The sequence below is a fragment of the Takifugu flavidus genome, chromosome 21, assembly GCF_003711565.1.
Source record: "Takifugu flavidus isolate HTHZ2018 chromosome 21, ASM371156v2, whole genome shotgun sequence".
Taxonomy (NCBI): Eukaryota; Metazoa; Chordata; class Actinopteri; order Tetraodontiformes; family Tetraodontidae; genus Takifugu; species Takifugu flavidus.
The window spans coordinates 9022694-9039758 of NC_079540.1; the positions used below are offsets into that span (position 1 = coordinate 9022694).

General features: G+C 52.2%; 3 protein-coding genes and 1 long non-coding RNA gene across 13 annotated transcripts in view; 2 read left to right on the plus strand and 2 right to left on the minus strand.

Moving 5' to 3' along the window:
* ppp1r9a (protein phosphatase 1, regulatory subunit 9A) overlaps positions 1–8995 on the plus strand; it is a 24869-nt gene extending 15874 nt beyond the window's left edge. For 5 of the 10 annotated variants that reach the window (XM_057019992.1, XM_057019990.1, XM_057019991.1 and 2 more), the window contains exons 7-21: positions 1452–1604; positions 2807–2860; positions 2946–3175; positions 3739–3835; positions 4166–4283; positions 4507–4586; positions 4932–4995; positions 5084–5135; positions 5319–5369; positions 5442–5493; positions 5575–5619; positions 6361–6462; positions 6739–6762; positions 6972–7154; positions 7234–8995. In XM_057019992.1, the coding sequence (XP_056875972.1) occupies positions 1452–1604; positions 2807–2860; positions 2946–3175; positions 3739–3835; positions 4166–4283; positions 4507–4586; positions 4932–4995; positions 5084–5135; positions 5319–5369; positions 5442–5493; positions 5575–5619; positions 6361–6462; positions 6739–6762; positions 6972–7154; positions 7234–7410 (1482 nt within the window). In that variant the 3' untranslated portion in view covers positions 7411–8995. The remainder of the gene's footprint in view (positions 1–1451; positions 1605–2806; positions 2861–2945; positions 3176–3738; positions 3836–4165; positions 4284–4506; positions 4587–4931; positions 4996–5083; positions 5136–5318; positions 5370–5441; positions 5494–5574; positions 5620–6360; positions 6463–6738; positions 6763–6971; positions 7155–7233) is intronic. The other 5 variants (XM_057019995.1, XM_057019999.1, XM_057019996.1 and 2 more) reach the window with 5 other exon arrangements.
* On the minus strand, positions 3472–5311 carry LOC130517860 (uncharacterized). The gene is made up of 2 exons (XR_008947844.1): positions 4020–5311; positions 3472–3892 (listed from the first exon to the last, which is right to left on the minus strand). It is a non-coding gene; the product is annotated as an uncharacterized LOC130517860 (long non-coding RNA).
* Positions 8996–9172: 177 nt separating the features above from the next.
* Positions 9173–12440, plus strand: asb4 (ankyrin repeat and SOCS box containing 4). The gene is given in 7 exon segments (XM_057020017.1): positions 9173–9790; positions 10024–10323; positions 10400–10642; positions 10702–10877; positions 10879–10950; positions 11031–11144; positions 11256–12440. Coding segments are annotated over 7 exon segments (1419 nt in total). The 5' UTR covers positions 9173–9465; the 3' UTR covers positions 11445–12440.
* pdk4 (pyruvate dehydrogenase kinase, isozyme 4) lies at positions 11970–16485 on the minus strand. Its single transcript, XM_057020026.1, has 11 exons — positions 15983–16485; positions 15552–15693; positions 14577–14648; positions 14151–14335; positions 13942–14031; positions 13753–13830; positions 13601–13677; positions 13431–13529; positions 13238–13351; positions 12951–13064; positions 11970–12880 (listed from the first exon to the last, which is right to left on the minus strand). The coding sequence occupies exons 1-11, from the start codon at positions 16098–16100 to the stop codon at positions 12737–12739; spliced, it is 1233 nt and encodes a 410-aa protein (XP_056876006.1). The 5' UTR covers positions 16101–16485; the 3' UTR covers positions 11970–12736.
* Positions 16486–17065: the final 580 nt, after the last annotated feature.

Consider the following 17065-nt stretch of genomic DNA (forward strand, 5'->3'; position numbering starts at 1 on the left):
TCAACACACTCTTCTGAGTCGGGATGCACGTAGGGAAAAAAGCTTGGAGCCATTTCCTGACAATTGACATGAAGGTTTTAGCTTTTTAATGCTGTAAATCTAAATGACAGCAGGTTCTCCCAGCACATAGTCTCTCTCTCCCTCTTACACACACACACACACACACACACACACACACACACACACACACACGCTAAGAGGATGCCACATGAACTTCAGTCCTGGAAAGCATCACTCAGCATTTCCCCCACTTCTGCTTACTCCCAGCACCTTTAATCCACCAGACACTGAGCTCATGGCCCTGCAAATTTATTCTGTGTGTGTGTGTGTGTGTGTGTATACAGACACTATGTATAGACCTTCACCTAGCCATTTAACTTAAACACTCAAACACAGATTTAGTCTCCTGACTGATGGATTCAGAGCCTTCATGCTTATGAAAGTCACCAGGACACCATCCCATAATCACAGCCCCACACATTGCGGCTCCCAGAGCTGAAACTGGGAGCTGTTACGCAACCATCACCGCGACAAACGTTTACTTCTTTACGTCCCTCCTGGTCCCTGCTCATTTTATATATTGGATCGGTTGTAGGGATGTAAATGAAATCCGGAGAACGGCTGGAGACGGATTTGTAGTCTGGACCGGCACCCTGTCAGTTGGGTCCATAAACACAAGAATTCTACAACATTCTAATACACACACACACACACACACACACACACTGGTGTTTGTGCTTCTATCCTTGTGAGGACTTTTGTTGAGATAATGCATATCGGCTGAGCTAATGCCGTATCCATATGTTTGAGAATAAAATAGAGCGTGTCGCTTTTAATGTAATTTATCCCAACGCACGCTCAGAGTGCACGTGATGGATCTTCTGTTCCAATGCCTGCTTGAATCCATATGAGATCCATAGTGGACCAGAATTTTCTCCTGAAATCATCCCTCCCACTTTATTCCGTCGCACGTGTGGGTTTCCATGTGTCATATGCAAATTAGCGCCCGCCTGCCCGCCAGTACGTTTCATGGTGGATTCTGCTGCTGGCAAACGGGACGTTACTGTGAGATGCTGGTGCCATGGCAACGGGTGAGACTGCGATAGAAATGTGACTGTTCATGCAAACGGACCAGGCCCGAGTGAAAGCCTGAAGGAAGTGGCTAAAATCGGACCCGCTGTCCAGCAGGTAGACCCTGATGCGCCCTGACTCTGATTAATGAGCGTTACATGAGAGGAGCTCACTTCCTATTAGAAGCAGCTCACTGTGCCAGCGCAGATTACATCTGGTTCCCGCAGACGATCCATCAAAGCTAACAAACAGGCGGTTTGGCTAACGTCATGAGTCGGCGGTTTTCTGCACATTTATTGCAGTTTTGCTAATTTAGTTTGACGTTTGAAGAACATTTGCCAAAAAAAATAAAATAAAAAATGCTGACTTTGCTCTTCCAGCAGACCGGAGAGTACGCCACCGACGAGGAGGACGCGGGGACGGCGGCGGACGCTGGAGATAAAAGCATCGAGGTCTTTGATCTACCCGAGACGGAGGACATCTTGTCCGCGTCGGAGCTAGATGCCACCAAACTGTACCAAAAGTTCAGAGAGGTAAAACTAATGTGAAAATCCAGAGATTCAAAATAAACCCCCAGAAACTAATACTCCCACGGGAAAAATAGCCAATAATAATTCAGTTAAAGGAACAAAAGAGTCCGGCAGCACTGCTTTTCTTACCTTTTCTAAAGCTGGATTACCCTCCCTAATTCCTGATTAGCAGCACAAACACAGCCGTGATGTCACACCTGCGCCTGTTTTATTACACATTAATTACCCATTGCTGCTGAACCTGCCTTTAAACCTCAACGTCTGAGGATAGAAAGCCATTTTTGTTTCACGCCATCAGCGCTAACAGTGAGCTAACGAGAGCTAGAATGTGGAAAATTAAATCAGCGGCTTTGAGGGGGGCCGAGGAGCTGGTAGGGCTGATTGGGCGCCGCGACCCTTGAGCCTTTTTATAGACCGCCACAATAACTGTTTGACACATTTAACATAATAGCCTGAGCCCGACGGCAGCCGCCGCTGGGGCGTTGAGACGAAAACGTAAATCCCTGGCGGCGGACGGTGCACGGTCGCTCTGTTCTCTCCGGAGCGCCGCCTCCATCTTGAAAGAGCGGTTGCAGTTGCGACCTCACCTGCTGCTGCCCCCGTGGGAGCCGGCCGGAGTTAATGAGCTCACAGCAGGGACGTAAACGACGGAGAGGCAGGGTTGGACCAGGAAGTAGCAGTTCATTTAACTAACTCTGCCTGAAGGGCCACGTTTGGGGAGCCACTGTGCACCGATTTTGGGATTTTTCTTTTTTTAGATTGCTTGAACTGTTCATGCTAGCAGTTGACACATCCCCTTTTCCCTTCTCTCACTTTCTGCCTGGCTTAGTCGAGCCCTCATTTGCTCCTGTATCCTCATCCCTCTCTCCCTCTCTCCCTCTCTCTCTCTCCCTGTCTCTGTCTCTCTCTCTTTCACTCCATTTCAATGACTGCCACATCATTATCTCGCTCTCCGAGGTTGCCCCGAGATGACTCCTCGTCTAAATTTCCACAACTTTCCATCTTCCATTTTAACTTTTCACATTTCTCCCCTCATCAGAAGGGACCGGCCTTCCGGTGAGCACATTTATTTCATTCCCCTGCTTTCGGGGGGGGTCTGTCTCCATCTCCACTCTCTGTCTACAGTAGCGGGAGAGCTTGTGCAGCCATGCGTTTGATGATCCGACCACCCTCTCATCTCTTCTCTTCTCTTTCTCTTTCAACAGCTCCAGATCAAACACACAGTCACTGAGGCCGAGATCCAGAAGCTCAAAACCAAGGTAAATCTGTGGAACCAGAGACATGGAGGTCTTTTTAAACGCTTCTACTCGTTGTTCTAACAACGCTGCCTTCATCCCTGTTAAGTTGGCGTCTGTGGAGAGGGAGAAGCAGCGCTGGGAGAAGGAGAAGTCCCAGCTGAAGGCCAGCATCGAGGAGAACAAGGAGAGGATGCTGAAGCTGGAGAGCTACTGGATCGAAGCGCAGACCCTCTGCCACACCGTCAACGAGCACCTGAAGGAGGCGCAGGCGCAGTACCAGGCGCTGGAGAAGAAGTACAACAAAGCCAAGAAACTCATCAAAGACTTCCAGCAGAAGTGAGTCGACCTGGCACGTAGCGCCGATGCTAATCTGCGGTTGAGTAACGAGGGATTTGGGCACCGCGTCGAGTTCCCTGAATGCATTGTTGTTTGCGGAGAGATTTCATCATTCCTGCGAGAACCTCGAGAACAGAATGTAAGCCTCTTATCTCCGGGTCCGCTCTCCGACTTTTCCCGCGGCTCTCCGTCACGTCTCAGGTCCTTGACTAGAGGATAACTAGAGAAACGGAGTGTATGTATGAATAATTTCATAAATAGCTGCAGATGAAACATAATTTGCAAATCAAACACAATCCGTTTAGCCTTTTATTGAGCCGAATGCATGAATGCCTCTGTTCTGAGCTGCTATCTGCAGCCATTAAAGGCAGGTCTCCACTCCAAGGCTGCAGAGCTTTTCAGTGATGGTCTGTCCCATCACTGCTGCCTCTAATTGGCTCTAATTAGCTCTGCAAAGCAAAGCGAAAGCTAAATGCTGAACAAGATGAGATGAATGCGGGATAGCGTCCGATTGGAGACGCTGCCTTTGAACGAGAGCTTTTCTTCTTGCTCTGTCCCTGCAGAGAGGTGGAGTTTCTCCAGAAGGAGGACGTGGAGAGGAGGCGGCTGGAGGAGGCTGAGAAGGCCCACCTGGCTGAGATCCAGGGACTGCAAGTCAGGGTGAGGCGGATCTCCTGAGATCACCCCTGTGCTCCAGTGGTTCTGTGAGCGTGTTAGCTGTCAAAGGAAAAAAGGGTTTAGAAACAATAACGAACACTAAGTTCCTGTCTGGATGTCTTGATTGTGATATTAAGCAAGGAGCTCAATAGATTCAACTATTTGACTTGTTCCTTTGATGTTTGACCTGTTTGAAATGGTTCGTTTTGGGGACGCTTGAAAACGGCGTGCTCCTCGTCGCGCGATGCAGCCAATGCACGTTCCTCGCGCTTTGCTTTAACGCAGCATTTAAGGCCGTCGGATTAGCATCGACCGGTTGCCGTCTCTCCTCAGATCGCCACGTTGGAGTCGGAGCTGACGCAGCTGATGAAGCAGAACGGCATCCAGGTCAATAACAACAACAGCAACAGCACCGAGAGGCTGAACGCTCAGCAGCACATCCCCCACAGAGGTATGTGTGGGGGGGGGGGGGGTGGATCTGCACTGGAATATCGGGATCCTTCAGATTTTCAGGGAAAAAAAGGGACCCAGTGACTGCTGGGATAGGCTGTAGCGCCCCTAGTGACCATATCAGGAATAAGCAGCATTTAACAGATTGAATGGATGTTTGGAATAATACAAAGTGCTCGTGATCACAGGTATATTTTTTAAACTGTCTTATCTTTTGACTCTAGATCCGAAAAATGCCTCCCCCAGCAGAAATAGGCCCTCCCAGGGTGCCGGCCCGGACGGCGCCAGCTCCACCGAGGGAGAGGTTTGTAGACGTTTTCCCAGTCAGCAACATCTGTTCTGCAGGTCTCATGTGGAGGGATGCATTTTATTCCTCATCGGGGGGCCGTAGATATTAACGTCTGAGATGCCTTCGTGTGCCTCTGAACCGCCGTCCAGTCCACTTCAGTCCCTTAATGAAGTAATTAGCGAGTGCTGCTCGGCGGGGGCTAATCGGGTCTGTCACGGCAGCCCGGCGGCTCCTGGGCCAAAGGCTCCCCAGAAAGGGCTGAAATCAGGCTGTGTGAGGGAGGAAGGGGCTTCAGCAGAGGCTCTTCCTCTCTGCTCTCACTCCCTCCCCCCAATGTGCCATTTTCCCGTCTGCCTGCAGGTGCTTGAGGGCCACGACAGTCCCGCTCGTGTGCGAACGCCCGTCCCCGGAGCCCAGACGCACGGTCAGTGAATCCGCATCCCCTCGACGTCCGTTGCGCTGCTTCTGATTTGGAAGCAGAGCTAATGAGAAATGTTCTTCCTCTCCTGCAGCACCGTGCCCCTCTCACGGTCCGGAGGAGCCGGGAGAAGCTCCGGAGCCCCGGTGAGTCCCTCAGACCTGGAACATGGTTCAGACAATAGAGTGTTCGGTGGCGACTGAAGTCCAAGAATATAAAACACTGCCTTTTTCATGCTAAAATATCAAGCTTGGAATTAAGCTACTGCCTGTTGCGAAGCACAGACGGACTTTTCCCTTTTCCCTGTCTGCCCCCTTTAACCCGCTCAGCTCGGCATCCCTCAGGAGACCTACGGATCCCGCAGCCTCACCTGGGAACAGGTAAGTGCGGCTCCGGCAGCTCTTCCCAGCGCTCCGCTGGGACGCTGTCACGCCTCTCCGTCTGTGTTGCAGCGCCGCCCAGCGACCGGACAGCCCCGACAAGCTCAAGGCCAAGACGCGAGAGGTTTGCTGCCTTTATTTGCGTTCCCTCACACGATGACTGACGAGTTGTGTGACAGTTTGCTCCGATCTCTGTGTCGAACAGACTCCTCTGTCATGGCCCCACTTCTTCTCCTATTCATATTATTTGGTATCGTATTTCTCATCGCATTTATTCATCCTTTCGCTTCAAATCACAATCTACTCGAATGAAAACGAGCCGAGGTAATTGAGGTAATTCATCGGAGTCACTGCGGCATTCGAATGGCAAGAAAATCGATTAGCGGGTGTAAAGAATCCCTTAAAATCTCTTAAAATCAATCAGTTCTTAAAGCTTTCGCACCGTTTCGTGGACGCCGATGAACCTTGGTGGCGGTGATCCTGCCCACTTTAATGATGTGTGAATCAGCTGTGGACTGAGAGAAGAGATTTAGTTATTAGCATTCCGTCCCATCCCCGCCCCCCCGGGGCTCCGCTGAGTCTTTTATCCCCCCACCAGGCAGCTCTGGGAACCCGATAACTCTTTCCTACACTTCCAGCTCCGGCTGGGGACATTTTTACCACTAAATTCCACCCAGTTTAGGGTAAATTGCCATCGTGTTTAGAGCCGAACGTGTAATCGGACGCAGAGGAGGAGGCGGATTGTTGGAGATGACTAACGTGCAGCTTCCTGACGTCTAACCACTAATCAAACTGGCAGCCAATCACAACCTCTAATGAAAGATAATCGACGTCCGTCCGCGCCCCCGTCGGGCTCGATCGGAGGATGCTAATTCGTCCTCTTCCCGCTGAAATCTCCGCGGTTGTTGAGCGGCGGGAGAGAAAACGCGTCCGTAATCGGCGGAATCGGGTCCCAGAAGCAGCCGACTCAAAAGTGTCCGTCAATTCTCAGGGACCGACCGGGACCGACGACGTGAGCGGCAGCAGCGGCAGCTCCGTGGAGCTGAGCGAGGCCAAGACGGCGGGACGCTCGCACATGCTGTCGTCAGACGAGGTGGACGCACACACACACACACACACACACACCACACACACACACACACACGCACACACACACACACACACACACACCGTCAGTCATGTGTTACTGATGGATGCCAAATCTCATCAAAGGAGTTCGGATCGTATGTTTATGATTGGAGTTCTGTCCATCATATCAATGATCAGGATGTCTCCAGGAAGGACGCCTGTGTTGTCGGTCTGTTCCTTAACAAGACGTGTTTTTTTCCCCGCTTTTGTTCCGTGCTGTTCTCTACGCCGCCGCTCCAAGAGTCTGGATATGATTGACGATGAGGTGAGACGGGTCGGACGCATGCGGGCCGTGTTTGTTCGGTGTGCTGTGGTTGTTTCCGTCCCTGCGGGCGCTTCTGCATCTTTTTCTTTGTCTCCATCTCAAACTGCATCCGTAGTAAATTCAGCTCCTCTCACACGTGCATCCCTCGTGCGCTCCATAGCTCAGCGGGAGGTTCATTTGGGAACGTTCTCTTGGTGTCTATTTTTCAGATTCTGGAGGAGGGACAGGTCCCTAAACAGTATCTGCTGCAGAACCTGAGCATCGGGGACTGGACCTCGCAGCAAGTTGCTCGCTGGCTCGTGGGCGTCCACCTGGAGCATCACATCCCAGAATTCACTGCCCAAAATATAAACGGGGAACGGCTGCTGCGGCTGGAGAGCCCTGAGCTCAAGGTGACCTCCGCCTCTCCAGAATTTCAGGATTCCTTGTTCACTTAAGATTTCAAAGTTGATCAAGTGTTGTGTTCCTCAGCTGCTCGGAGTCACTTCCTCCCAGGACCGGGCTCTGATCAAGAAAAAGATCAAAGACCTTAAAGTTTCGATGGAGAAGGCCAAGCGCAAGCAAGAAAAATTAGAGAAACAGCGCGAGAAGCTACGGAGGAGAGACTCGGAGCAGGAGCAGAGAGCGGCGGGCAGTGACAACGAGTGACGATGGAGCCGCTCACTCTTGGCTGCAGCACCACTCCAAGCGAGCTCAACGGGCCCCGAGAACGAACCCTGAGGAACGCCCGCACGGCCGTCCAACAGCTCTCAGAGGTGCTGCGTCGCAGCTGTTGCAGACTGTCGAACGACTTTTTCACCAAGCAGATAAAACCAAAATGAGCACTTGGAAAATCGGATGCTGCCCACATTCATTTCTTCCTTTTCTTCTCTTAAACATTCAAGCATTTCCTCGTTTATTGCTGTAAATCAGGGTTATTTTTTTTAATATAATTCAAATTTACAGTCTTCTCATTCCATAGTCTCTACAGAGGCTACCTACAACACGATGCAAATGTATCTGCCGTGCCACTGGATGGACTTGTTGGACATGTTGGACACGGAAGGAGTCAGACCCGCATGGTGGGAAACACGAGGCAGTACTCGTGTCCCGCCACTGGGTGTCGCCATACTGCTGATTTAGACGGAAACACTGGAACTCGTGTTTTACTGGCAGGGACCCACAGAACACTGGACGTGCAATCACTGTACTTTTAACCTGTGTACTGGGGTGTACTGGGATGTACTGGTGTGTACTGGGGTGTACTGGGGTGTCCAATGCTCCTCAAACGATCCGTGTAATAAGACTGACAGCACGGACTCCCCGTAACTGACTGGACTGAGGAGTTCAGGTACATGATAATCAGCAAATTTGTATCTTTCCAGCTCCGCACCACAAATATCCAAACAGTTAAATGAAACTGGGATGCATCCTGTTGCTCCGACTCCGCTTGTGACCCGCTTTCTTTTTCCATCCGCTCTTAATAACAAAGTAAAAACCCCGTTGCTGCCTTTAGAGTAGAATTATTCTGAGCTCGACCCGCTTTTGTGAAAGTGTCAAAAAACACATAAAGTAGACTGATTGTTCTTTTTTCTTGTTTAATTTAATGAATCGCACCTAATAGACGCACTAAAGTGTAGATTTTCCTCACAAAATCAGTCCAGTATGACTTGAAACTTTGTCATTTATTTGTTAGAGTCGGGACATTTCGATTGGATCGGGTTTAAATGAGTGTTTTAGGGTTTTTTTTGTTCCATTTTCTCGATCAAAACCACCTCATAGAGACACCAGAGTCACCGTGACACCACCAGGCAGCTCTGAACCTTTTCCTGTCTCCGTCCCCGTCTGGTTCATGTAAACCTGAAAAATACCTCCAAGCCAATCACAGTAATAATATTATTATTTATTTCTGTATTTAATGAAGCAACTGCTGATGATCGCTTATACATAATAGGAGTATTATTAACAGCTCATATAGTCCTTTACCCAGAATTGTATCATTATTGCCAAAACCTAATGAAAATATGATTTAGTTAAGATGTTAAATGAAAGATTGACAGATTAAAGCAGTGATATTTTCCCATTGTGCTTGTGGTTTTACCCATATGTGACCGTAGTGCTGCTCCAGATGATGATGATGATGATGACGAAGGCTTTTGTAACCCCCGATCCTCTGTGTGAATACTCCCCCCGCCGAGCCGGTCGCTCCACTCTGATTCTTTTGTATGTACAGTAAAAAGAGCAACAGACTAAAGCAGACGGCCTCGTTTCTTTTGTGGAAGCTTCCGGGTCACAGAAGGAAAAACGTCTATTTGGTCAAATGCCTGGTCAAAGAGAGGGAAACTCTCACTGTGGGATAGTCGGCACGCAGTTACAACAGTGGGGGGGGCGGGGGGGGCGGAAGGTCGCTCTCTGGACCAGAGTTCACTCGTTGGACCTCGGACACAAATGTTTGTCCTGCCTCAGACGTGCAGGACGTTTGGGCGAGCAGCCGCCTGTCTTGGCCCCCCTTCAGACCCCCCCACGCCCCCCCCCCGCTGGAATCTGTAGTTGTGCAATCCGGACTTTTCCATTTCACGCTCTGGCTTGTTATTCTTGTTTGGGCTGAGAGAGTCTGACCCAGTAAACCTCGGTCCGACCCAGCAGCACCGTCCCGGTGTCACCATGTCACCCCCCACCCCCCTCTGCCCCCTCCCCCCTCCCTTCTATTTATATTCACCCTAAATGCTCCGTTGTTGCCCCCTCTCTCCCATGTCTGCCCCGGTGCCGTTCACATGTTCCTGGGTTTCCGGTCTCCTCTGGGCCGCGTTCAGAAGGTTCCTGGCTGGGCCGGCTGGGTTAGCGGATCCAGGCCCGTCTTTCAGGGAGTTGATGGAGGAGCTTCGGCCCAGACGAGCAGCTGACAAACAGCTGAAGCAGCAGTTCCTGGACGCCCTGCGAGCCAACAACGCCCAGGAGGTCACGCGCATTTTGCACACGGGGAAACTGGACATCGATACCGTGATGGAGGTGGACGACCCCAGCATGGTTCTGGCCTCGTACAAACAAGGTAGACAGACAACACAGCTCACTTCCTGCTTTCTTTAGGATCTGGGCTTATTAAGGTCGGTTACTAGGGATGTTCTCACGTGACGTGCAGAAAAAGGCGGTAAAATTAAACAGAAAATCACAGTGTAGTTACACTGGTCACCGCTAGATGGAGCTATTATAAAGTATAAACCGCACGGTGGCTTAATTAGAGGCACAAAAGCACCAGCCCATAATTAACCATATCTGCTCCAGGTTACTGGCTCCCAGGCTACAAACTGGAGAAGTCCTGGGCCATGGCCGTGCACGTGTGTGCGATGTACGGCGCCGTGGAAACGGCCCTGCTCCTCCTGGAGGCCGGCGCCGCCGTGAACTCGATGCCCAACGGGAAGACGCCGCTGCACGTCGCCTGCGAGACGTCCGACGCCGACTGCGTCGCCGTGCTGCTGGCTCACGGCGCGAAGGTCGACAGCCTGTCGCTCAGCGGCCACACGCCGCTGCACTACTGCGTCACCGCCCGGTCCGTGGACTGCGCCGAGCAGCTCATCGCCAAAGGTCAGGGCGGGGCGCCGGGGGGCTAGCACGCCGCCGTTTATTAGCTAAACGAATCATCTTTTCCTTCCTCGCGAAGGTTTAAACGTGAACGTGCCCGGTCAGAACACCAGCGAGGACACGCCGCTGCACACGGCCGCCAGATTTGGGATCCCAGAGCTGGCGGGCCTCTACCTGGCCCACGGGGCGTCTGTGGACGCCCTCAACTCCCTGCAGGAGACCCCGCTGATGACCGCCGCCTTCTGGGCCTTCGACTCCAGAGAGCAGACCTACAGCCGGGAGCACCACCTGGTCTGCCGCCTCCTGTTGGACCACCGAGCAGGTGCGTTGTCACGCCGCCCAGTCGGGACCCCCGTTCGTAAGATTACCCGTCCCATCCAGATCCGAACCTCCAGGAGGAGGACCACAAGACGGCGCTGCACAAAGCTTCCTGGAACTGCGACCACGTCCTCATGCAGATGCTCCTGGAGGCTGGGGCGGACGCCCGGGCCATGGACGTCAACGGCTGCGCCCCCATCCAGTACCTGCTGAAGGTGACGGGGGTGCGGCCCGCCGCCACTCTCAGAACTCTGCTTCCAGCTGCTGCTCAACCACAACGCCGCGCGGATCTACCCCCCACAGTTCCACAAGGTATCGCCCGCCCACTCTAAAGCGAGGCGCTGGGAACCCTCGGGGGGGGCGTCTCAGGCCACCTGCTGTGTTCTGTGCAGGTGTTGCAGTCCTGCCACGACTACCCCGGAGTCCTCGAGGTCCTGGTCAACTCTTACGAACGCTTGACGCCCACCAGGAAGTGGAAGGCTGCCATTCCTGACGACTGCTACAAGGTATTTCCCTTCTAGTTCCACTAGGTGGCAGACGTTAGCTGCACTGTTAGCGCCGCAGCGTTAGCACGGCCGATGACGATGCTGCTCTGCTGCGTTCCTTCGCCGCCCTAGCGCCACGAAGCCTTTTACGAGTCCATGTTCGCCGTCTGCGCCCACACGCCTCGCAGCCTGCTCCACCTGACCCGGTGCGCCATTCGGGCTCACCTGGGCGCCGCCTGTCACAGCGGCGTGGCCCGGCTGCCTCTGCCACCTTTAATGAGGAGATATCTGCTACTGGACCCCGAGGGAACCCTGTACTGATGGAGGAACCGGGCCAACATCTCAGCCCCTCCTGCAGAGGCTACTTCTGCCTCTACGAGTGACTTTTGGGGCCATTTGGCTCCTCTTTCGGTTGTTTTCACCTCACTTGTCGCTCGTTTGTGCTGCCGTCTCACACGTGAAGGATTTGCTAGCAGAAACACGCCACAGGATTTACAGTAACTAGCTAATTATGGTTAATAGCCTCATTCAGCTGTTATTATTATCACCTTTAGGCGTAAAAGTCTGTCAGTAACTCCTAAATTACAGGACAATAGATATGGTATCAGTCGTGAGTGCCGCCTTCTCATTTTATTGGGCTTTTCCATCGTTTTAATGCCCAACAGAGGCTAAAGGAGCAGAGTTTAGCTTGTTGTTAGCGGTGCTGCTCTCAGGCGGTGTGCACAGTCAACACGCCGCTGTGTTTGCTGTTGCAACAAGCTTTAAAACAAACATTTCCAAAATCTATAAAGCAAATATATACATCCAGGAAGCACCGGCGGTCGGACAGAAGCACGAGTCTGTGAGGACTATGAGAAATATTTGTCTTTTATTCCTATTTAATCGCTGCTTCTAAATGCTCCCCCCACACGGTCGCCTCCTCCGGAGCAACATGAGCATGCGACAACACAAAAGCAACAACACAAAAGCCGTGATTAGATGAGTTTAAACACGAGGACTCTTTAAATGTGCTGATTCTTCAACACGTTCACATTCTGCACCCGAAAAAGGCGCCTCGATGCCTCCAAACGTACACGAACATCAGCTTCCATGCAGTGAAAACTAAGGCACCAATAGGTAGATTGTTGTAGGAAGCGGTTAAAAAAGAAAAGATTATATCTTTGTTCACATTCAGAACAGGTACAAATGCATCAGGTGACTACAGTGATGTCATCAAAGTAAAAAAAAATCCATTTCCCTGGATGATTATTACCATTGCTGTGTCTTGAATACTGTATGAAAGCAATAAAATGCACACGTGTTGCACGTCTATGAGCACGAGTGTCCAACTGTGATGGGTTCGAAACATGCGCTGGACTGGGAGGACCACAGATCGCCAGTGTGAGGATGTTAAATAAATACTCTTGGAAAAAGGCCTCAAGACAAGCTAGCAACAAGCTAGCAACAAGCTAGCAACAAGCTTGCCTTTGAAATGACGACCTCTCCCAGAACCGCCCGCAGCACCACTGGCCCACACAGCTCCGGCAGCTTCTCCCGCCCCAACGGGAGTGGATCCCGCCTCCGCAGGAGTGGATCCGGCGTGGAACCTCGGCCTCCTCCCACTCCCGCCCCCATCACTGTGTCCTCTCACTCTTCCCCAGCTTCCTGGGGTCCTTGCTGGGCATGCACCAGTCGTCGGCCTCCGTGGACGCCCGGTAGTGTCGCAGCGCCGACTTGTTGAAGACGGGGAGCCTCTCCACCGACTCTGAGGATAAGGCCTGCGCAGAGAGGCACGGGCGTTATCACACGCCGCCGCGCACGTCTGCGCGCCCGCGCGGCTTCGCCTACCTTCAGGTATATGACAGCCGAGGTGCCGTAACCCTCCATCGAGTAGAGCTGCAGGTCTCCCTGGAAGTACTTGGCGTACAGACGGGAGATGGGAAGACCATAACCGAACCCGGCCTGAAAGGAGGAGATTAGCTTTGGAGAATCTTTTGGAAAAACAAACGATGTAGTCCTCATTTTGAGGGACACCTGTCATAAAACGTTCAGCTAAGTTAGGCTAACATCAACACAGCTAGCTTACACATGCTGTATTGAACCGTCTGCTCTGTGTAATAAAGTCCTGCTCTCACCAGGGGAGCATTGCGGGAGTTGTCAACGTGCACTGGACTGGGAGCGGTGGAGTACATGTAGCTGAACAGGCGCTCGATCTTCCTCAGAGGAACCCCTCCCCCCCTGTCGGACATCTGAGGATAGAGAATTTAATGATTGACCCGGCGTGATCCGGCCTTTCTGGGTCTGCTTGAGCAACCGGTCCTCCTCTACCTTGATAGTGAGGTCCTCGCTGCCCAGGGAGACGCGCACTTTGACCGGCGGCAGGGTGGCGCTCGTCTCGTGCGTCTCCACGGTGGCTCTCATGGCGTTCTGTCCAAGAATGCACAGTTTGAGCGAATGAGCGGAGGCGCCGGGCGGCGGCGTGCTAAAGGGGTGCGTACCTTGAAAAGCTCAAACAGCATGTGGTAGAGGTGAGACGGCACGTAGACGATGTCTAAAGGCTGATTGGGGCTTTTGGCTGTGAGGGGAAAAAGACTCTGAGATGTGATTGGTTGAGAGTCCCCCCCCCCCCCCCCGTTACCCAACGACGTACAGTTGACTTCTGTGATCTCCATGTCGGGGGAGGTCAGGTAATACTGCTCGCACAGCATTTTGGACGTCTCGTAGGCGTCTGCAGTGGGGGGGGACAAGAAACCCAAGGCTGTAAATACGGCGGATGGTAAAAGGCAGCCGTCAGATAACGTGCAGCAGCCATACGTGCACGGAGCGGGTCACTCATTACCTTTTACCACCTCCACCACGTCACAGCTGGGGTCAATGCTGCCGATGTGTTTGGGATGGGCGGGGTTGACGCTGCCCTCGAAGATCAACGCTACGGGGACAGAGTGCAACGGGTTCAGACAGCGGAGCGGTTTAGCACGCTGGCTAACGCTAACGTGAACGCTCAGCTCTGGGGCGGACCAGCGCGTCTCCGAGCGCCACTGTACTGACTGTGCTGGTTCATGAGCATGCGTATGGAGATGCGGCTCATGTAGAAGCGGTCCAGGAAGTACTGGACGTTCTGGTTGGTGACGGGGTCCACGCCGAAGGCCTCCTTGTACTCCAGCACGCCCTGGGCCATGGTGGGCACCACGTTGTTGTGCCGGTTGCGGATGTTCACCAGCGCCTGTGTGAAGCTGAGGGCGGAGACGTGTGAGGGGATCAGCACAGATACAGACGCTAACGTGCCTGAAATGCTACAGTTAGCATCAAATAGATGAAATCCCAGTCAAGCAAACCTATTAGCATGTAATCAAACCTGCTATTAGCATGTAATGATGCTGTTCATGAGTAATTAAACAGATTCATGTCAGATTTGCTCTAAATCTGTGCTGACCCAGCCAGGTGAACTCTCCCCGCACCCACAGGTGGTATTACCTCGTCAGGACCTCCTTGTCATCTGGGTCCTTTTCCAAAAACTCCACGAGGTCCAACAGACTCTGCGAATACCTGGGAGGAAGAAAACGAGACACAAAAAACACGGAAAAGAGGCAGAAAAAAGAAACGGGGGGGGGGGGTTTTAAAAGTCCGCACGAGCGCTTCCTCCTCTATTCTACAGCTAAACAAAGCTAAATGCTGCTAATGCTAACCGCTTCTCTCTTTCCTAGCTTTCAAGCAGAAAGAATGTGCACGTGTGTGTGTGTGTGTGTGTGTGTGTGTGTGTGTGTGTGTGTGTGTGTGATGCTTGAACGAAGCTGTGACTCCAAAACAAGAATCCTGTCCCCACTCCCCACCAAAACCAACGCTAGCGTTAGCCATTAGCTGGCTCCGGGGCCAAAGCCGCCTTTTCCCCTCCTCCACCGGCGGCCCAGAACCGAAACCGTCTTTTGCTGACAGGTTTCCTGCGGCCGCGGCATCAGTGGGTGAAAGGTCAAGGCTGCGTGTCCACGTTGACCCCTGTCTGACCTTGGGCTTAGAGAAAAACCCTCTAGTCCTATTACACGTCTGAAAATAGATCCCAGCTCGCCAGGAGGCACCCGGGGTGTCGCGCCGCTCTTTGTCGGCAGCGTTAACAAGTGACGGACCTCCGGCGACCCGGAGCGGCGTTCCAGAAAGATCACAGCCAAATATAAACAGCAGCACAGGGGTGTTGTTACATTGTTATTACCACGTCCTAACACAAGCGTCCCATCTCAGAAGAGGGGATCTCCAAGGTCACACAGGGGTCAAACATGTCACACGCACGCACGCTTCAGTTCCCTCTATGTGGCGCGACACACAACAGGTCCACGTGCACGTTGTGGGAACTAAATGAAGCCATATAAGGATGGCAACTGTTGTTGATGATGTGTGTGTTGACATGTGAGTAATAAAGGCTTTATTAGCTCCGAGTTTCCCTCGGATCGATCCTACCAGCTGGTCAGCAGCTTCAGGGAGGGGGTGCCCAGCAGCTTATCGGGGAGGAAATCGATTTCCTTCATGATGTTGGCCAATCGGACCGGAAGCTCCTGCCGCAGGAACACGAACGAGGTCTTCTCACAGGCATTCGCTGATCCTGCGGACGGGACGGGACAGGACGGGACAGGACAGGACAGGACAGGACAGGACACACAGGCAAAGGTTTCACTCGGATCGAAGGGACGCGTGCGCGCAGCCCGTCCAGGGCCGTGCGTGTGAATGCGCGAGGGGAAAATGCGATTGATCCGGGCTGCAGCGGGTGGGATCGGGGGGATCCGGGGATCGGGTGCAGGTGACCTGCTGCACCGACAGCTGTCGCGTCTCAGAGAATCACGCGAGTTTTATCAGCGCCGCGTGACCCGACGAGAACAAGGCGAAATGCTCACCAAAGTCGAGGAACTGCTTCATGGACAGCGGGGACGGGGAGAACTTGGAGAAGCGCTCCACCTGTTTCGGTATCCCGAGGACGGAGGCATTTTTCCACAGAAACTGGCCGAACTTCATTTTTCCCCGAAGGGTCCCGTCTCTCTCCTCGCGCCTCGAATGCTAAAGCTAAAGCTAAGCCTCGTCGCATTTCCCCAGCGCCGCCTCTTTTAGGTTCCTCTCAGGTGTGCGCGTTTTAATCGTGCAGTTTGCGCCCATCTCGGGCAAATTGCTGGATGTCCTTCAAATCCAGCCACGAGCGACGTGCGGCGACGGCCCACGACGGCTGTTGTTGGTCGGCGGCGGTGGGCGGGGCCACGGGGCGCTCCACCAATGGGAGAGCAGAGATGAGGAGGAGAGCAGACTGGATCCCCTGATGTTGTTATTGTCCTTAAAAACCCTTTCATTGTTGCATTTGATCCTTCCTTCTGCTCCAATCTCACCACCGAAGTCGTGATAATAAATATACCTGAAAGTCTTAAAACCCGTGACCTCCTGTCTGCGTGCTTTGGCCTTGTTTTACCCATATTGTCTCACCTTGGGTTTATTTTGCTGACTTGTGTTGACGTGTTTCTATTTGTGGATGATTTCCGCGATCTTGGATCACGGCTACTTGTGTTGCTTGGTTGGCTTGATTGTTAAATGCAATGCAGCTAAATTAAGAGCGACAGCACTGGCGTCTATGCCCTTTTTTTTAAACCATACGCCTTGTTCTTTTGTAAATTCTGTCAATAACAAAGGGTTTCAGTCGAGTCTTTGTTGAGCCGCGGTCATCTTTCACTCATCTACATGTAGTAGAACATGGTTCCGACAGTGGAAGCATCTAAACTAAATAGAAGCATAAGTAAAACTGAAGTTAAATTATGATGACGATTCCCTAATAAATAGGTACTTTAATTAATCACCTGGTGGAGGTTTATACTTAATCAACTGCTTTGTTTGTTTGTTTTTTGTTTTTTTAAATTAAACGTTTATATACTTTTAAAGAACATTAACAGCATGTTGCGCTTTAGTGGCGTGTACTGGGGAATATTGCAGTTCCCCGC

Bases quoted from the DNA above. Each gene is read 5' to 3' on its own strand.
- pdk4 (XM_057020026.1), bottom strand. From the start codon at position 16,100: ATGAAGTTCGGCCAGTTTCTGTGGAAAAATGCCTCCGTCCTCGGGATA. The intron at 14,032-14,150 runs GTCAGTACAGTG...CTGTCCCCGTAG, and splicing joins CATGCTCATGAACCAGCACA to CGTTGATCTTCGAGGGCAGC. The intron at 12,881-12,950 runs GTAGGCGAAGCC...CTCTCTGCGCAG, and splicing joins CGGCTGTCATATACCTGAAG to GCCTTATCCTCAGAGTCGGT.